The sequence below is a fragment of the Orycteropus afer genome, unplaced genomic scaffold (assembly GCF_000298275.1).
Source record: "Orycteropus afer afer isolate SDZICR_OR568_19922 unplaced genomic scaffold, OryAfe1.0 scaffold00431, whole genome shotgun sequence".
In the NCBI taxonomy this organism is placed as follows: Eukaryota; Metazoa; Chordata; class Mammalia; order Tubulidentata; family Orycteropodidae; genus Orycteropus; species Orycteropus afer.
The window spans coordinates 1516986-1520701 of NW_006922018.1; the positions used below are offsets into that span (position 1 = coordinate 1516986).

Consider the following 3716-nt stretch of genomic DNA (forward strand, 5'->3'; position numbering starts at 1 on the left):
TATACAATATTCTTATTAAAGACATTTTAGAGGTCAGGCTTTCTAGTCATATTTGATCATGAAAATGAAGTTAAGTGGCTCTCCCAAAGTCACATAGCAACTTGACAGCATAGCTGAGACTAGAACACTGGGATTCAGATTCCAGGCTGCTACCCTTTCATGCTTGGTAAGGTGGAGGGTGGACAAAGGAGGGGAAGGCTCTCAACGAGATGGACTGACACTGTAGCTGCTGCGATGGGCTCAAGTATAGGAGGGATTGCGGAGCTGGCACGGGACCGGGCGGTGTTTCGTTCTGCTGTGCACAGGTCGCTATGAGTTGGAGATGACACTCGATGGCACCTAACAACAATAACAACAACTCTTTCTATACAATAACCAGATGCTGTTGAACCAATTCTCACAGCAATCCTGCTTCATGGCAACCCCATGTGTATCGATGTAGAACAGTGCTCCACTGGGTTTCAGTGGCTGAATTTCTAGAAGTAGATTACCAGGCCTTTCTTCTGAAGTACCTCTGGTTAAACAAAGCTCCTTTAAGTTAACAGCTGAGTGCTGACTGTTTGTACTATTCAGGGATCTCTACAACACTGATGCTCAAATATTTGATATGCTCCTTTCAGTTAACAAGTGGGACTATCAGAATGAAAAGAAAAATGGTCAGGACAAAGCAGTCTAATAGAATTTTATCTCTTTATAAATTCCTCCCTCTTCACTTTCAACTATTTGAAAAACCTGTGGTCAGTCATAGATTTTTATCCTAAAAACTGGATTCAACTCTTAATCAGTAAGATGTTAGCAGGTAGGGAATTATTACAAGTTTGAACACTGACCTACCCAAAAGATCTGTCTCTTACGTATAGACTGCTCAGTTACTGCTTTCCCATTTCCAAAATAAAATCATTGTTTTTAGGAACAGATCACTGACACAGAATAATATGTGGAAATTAGAACATTTTATTATAAACATTACCAGAATATAAGCTGATTGTGCATCAGGACTCTTTGAAAACTTTTAGAACCATATTTAATCTAAGCTTATTATAATGTATTTTGTTTTTCAATTTCCAACCTAGAAAACACACTGCAAATTAAAACAAAGAAAATAATTAATCTAAATTGCTTTATAGAGAAAACCAACAAACATAAAACTATCTCACTAAAAACAAAGCAAACCCAACCAAGAAAATGGTTCTGCAAAGCCTCCAGTTTAAAACAAATGATCTCCCAAGGGAGTTATAACTTCACTATCACAGCAATTTGATGAATGAAAAGCAGAGGCATTATCATTTAAGGAAAATTACATTATATGTAAGAAAAATGTAATGATGCTTTTAGAAAGTAAGGCAAAGTAATTTTGTGTTGGAGAATAAGCACACTAAATACCTTCCATTCAGCTGGTCTTTGTTAGAAATTAAAGTACCTGTTCATATATGAGAAGTGATAAGAACATGAACTTCAACTATTGTGTTCAATTCAATCTCAGGAGAACCAACTAAATAGCTTCAAAACCCAAGGATAGACTGGTCCCACAGCATTTCCTCCTCTGTCCTTTCTTGGCCTTGATCCTTTTTTTCTTTTCTACGCTTACGTTCCTCTTTCTTAGAGGATATATCTCGACTTTTCTTCTCCTTTCGATTCTTAAGCTTTTCGGTACTGTCACTGACTGTTTCCACCTCTGTTTTCTTTCTTCGGATGCTCTGGTGTTTGTCTAAATCCATTTCCTCACTTTTCTTCTTCTTATGCTTGGGCCTCTCCTCCTCTGGTTTTTCTCTGCCTTCCTCAGGGTGTCTTTTTCTCCTCTGGTGTATCTGTTTATGACTGGCTTGATAGGCACTGGTACTGTTTTCTGAGGAGAAGTGCTCGTAAATTCCAGATTCTCCACTGTATGAGCCACAATTATATTCTTGCTGACTATGGTGCAGGGGTACTGGTTTTTCTGAGGTATAGTCCCTCATGAGTTGACAGTAGCCTGGAGAATCTAATCTCAGTCTGCTGTCATGAACTGGTAGCCGCTGAGGTAAGCGGTTTTCCAATGTTTGTGGAACATTGTATGACCTTGGGTAAGTCTGAATGGTTTCAGATGGGAGTGTTTGATTAGACATTCTGTATGTGGGTCTGGAATCACCCTCTTCTTTGTACCCAAAGGTTTCCAAATAGTTCTCTCTCATTTTTCTGAAACAAGTCTTTGGCTCTAAGCCTCTGGCTTTCTGCACTTTTATATAATCTTCAAGTTCGTCTTGGAAAGAGTCATATGTTTTCTTTGAATGCTTCATTAGGTTGACAGCAAGGGATTCTCTGTGGAGAAGATGGGGGAAATTTCCTCTTAAGAGATTATTTTAGTTGGAATATTTCTTTTTCATATTAAAAGATTTAAAAATAAATAAAATAAACCACAAAGAAGCTCAAACAAGTTAAAAAATCAACTTCAGCATAAAAGTTAAATATCATGACATTATATGCCAAAAAGGAGCATTAGGGATACCCAAATATTTCCCAAGTAACTTTATTTAAAACAAAAACAACAACAAAAGAAACCCCTTTTCACAAGTGGGATGAAAAGAGGGAGATGGGCAGAAACAGAAAAGAAGTGACATACTGGATGCTGCTGTAGGGCTAAAAATATAAGGCATGTAGAGATGTGTGGACGCCACTTCTCAGCCATGGGGTGTGACCTCATCTCAATGTTCACATAATTTCTAAAGTTATGATTAATCAGTTCCCCTTGTATTTTGTTTTGTAACGGAAAGAAAAGAATTGTAGAGAAGTAATTTGATCTTTGAAATCTTTAGTTCTCTCAAGTGAAATAAAATTAACACACACACTCACCTGACTAGAGTACTGTAAGGTTAATAATGAAAAAGGATGTTTGTAAAATGATATGAAATGCTGGACAGAATTAGAGATTCAGCTATGAGATGAAAACTCCTCTTAGGTATAGGGCATGACGAAAGATGAGGGAAAAGAGTTCTAGATCTTCTGAATAGGGCTTGGATTTCATTTTCCCACTTCTGATTCGTGAAAAAACATTCTAGAATGCCCTCTGGTTTGTTCTCTCTCTACTATTGAAGTAACAGTGATAGGGCTAAGGGAGGGAAAGGAGAGGAAAGCTGAGAGAGGGTAGAACTGATGCAGGGGAAGGTTTCAGAAGAAATTTAGAGCAGATACACTGGAATTTTGGTTACTTGCTTTTTTTTTTTTTTGTCGTTTTTGAGAGAGGGAGGACTATTTCTGATTTTCTTTCCCCTACCTCAAATCTTGCCTAAGTAAAAACACAGCAGAAAATGTATCTGCCATGAGATGGTAATAACCTAGATATTTTTGGTGATCTACACTATAACCCCAAATTAAGGAGGCAGCATAATCTATGTAAATTGGGGCATTTCTCCTCTTTAACAGAAATAAATTAAGCCTGACAGAACATTCTAGAGTAACTAATGATCAGTTACCTTTTCTGGAAAGCTGAGATCAAAAAGAAATTCTAAATGAGCCTAATTTGGTGAATTGGAAAATTTAGTTCCTTAACTAAATAGTATCTACAATTCTGACTAGAACAAAACAATGTAACAAAAATATTATGCTTTGATTAAATATAGGCAAAAGCTTTGGACAGTTCAGAAAAGACTATATACAAATGGTCAAAAAATACATGAAAAAAATGGTCAGTATCATTAGTCATCAAGTAAATGTGAATTAAATCCACAATGAGACACCACCAT

At 36.9% G+C, this 3716-nt stretch overlaps 1 protein-coding gene across 1 annotated transcript; it reads right to left on the minus strand.

Annotated features, from left to right (window-relative positions):
* Nucleotides 1-1502: 1502 nt before the first annotated feature.
* KRCC1 (lysine rich coiled-coil 1) lies at nt 1503-2273 on the minus strand. The gene has a single exon (XM_007954096.1). It carries the CDS (start codon nt 2271-2273, stop codon nt 1503-1505), a length of 771 nt encoding a protein of 256 aa, XP_007952287.1.
* Between the last annotated feature and the right edge of the window lie 1443 nt (nt 2274-3716).

Bases quoted from the DNA above. Each gene is read 5' to 3' on its own strand.
- KRCC1 (XM_007954096.1), bottom strand. From the start codon at position 2,273: ATGAAGCATTCAAAGAAAACATATGACTCTTTCCAAGACGAACTTGAA.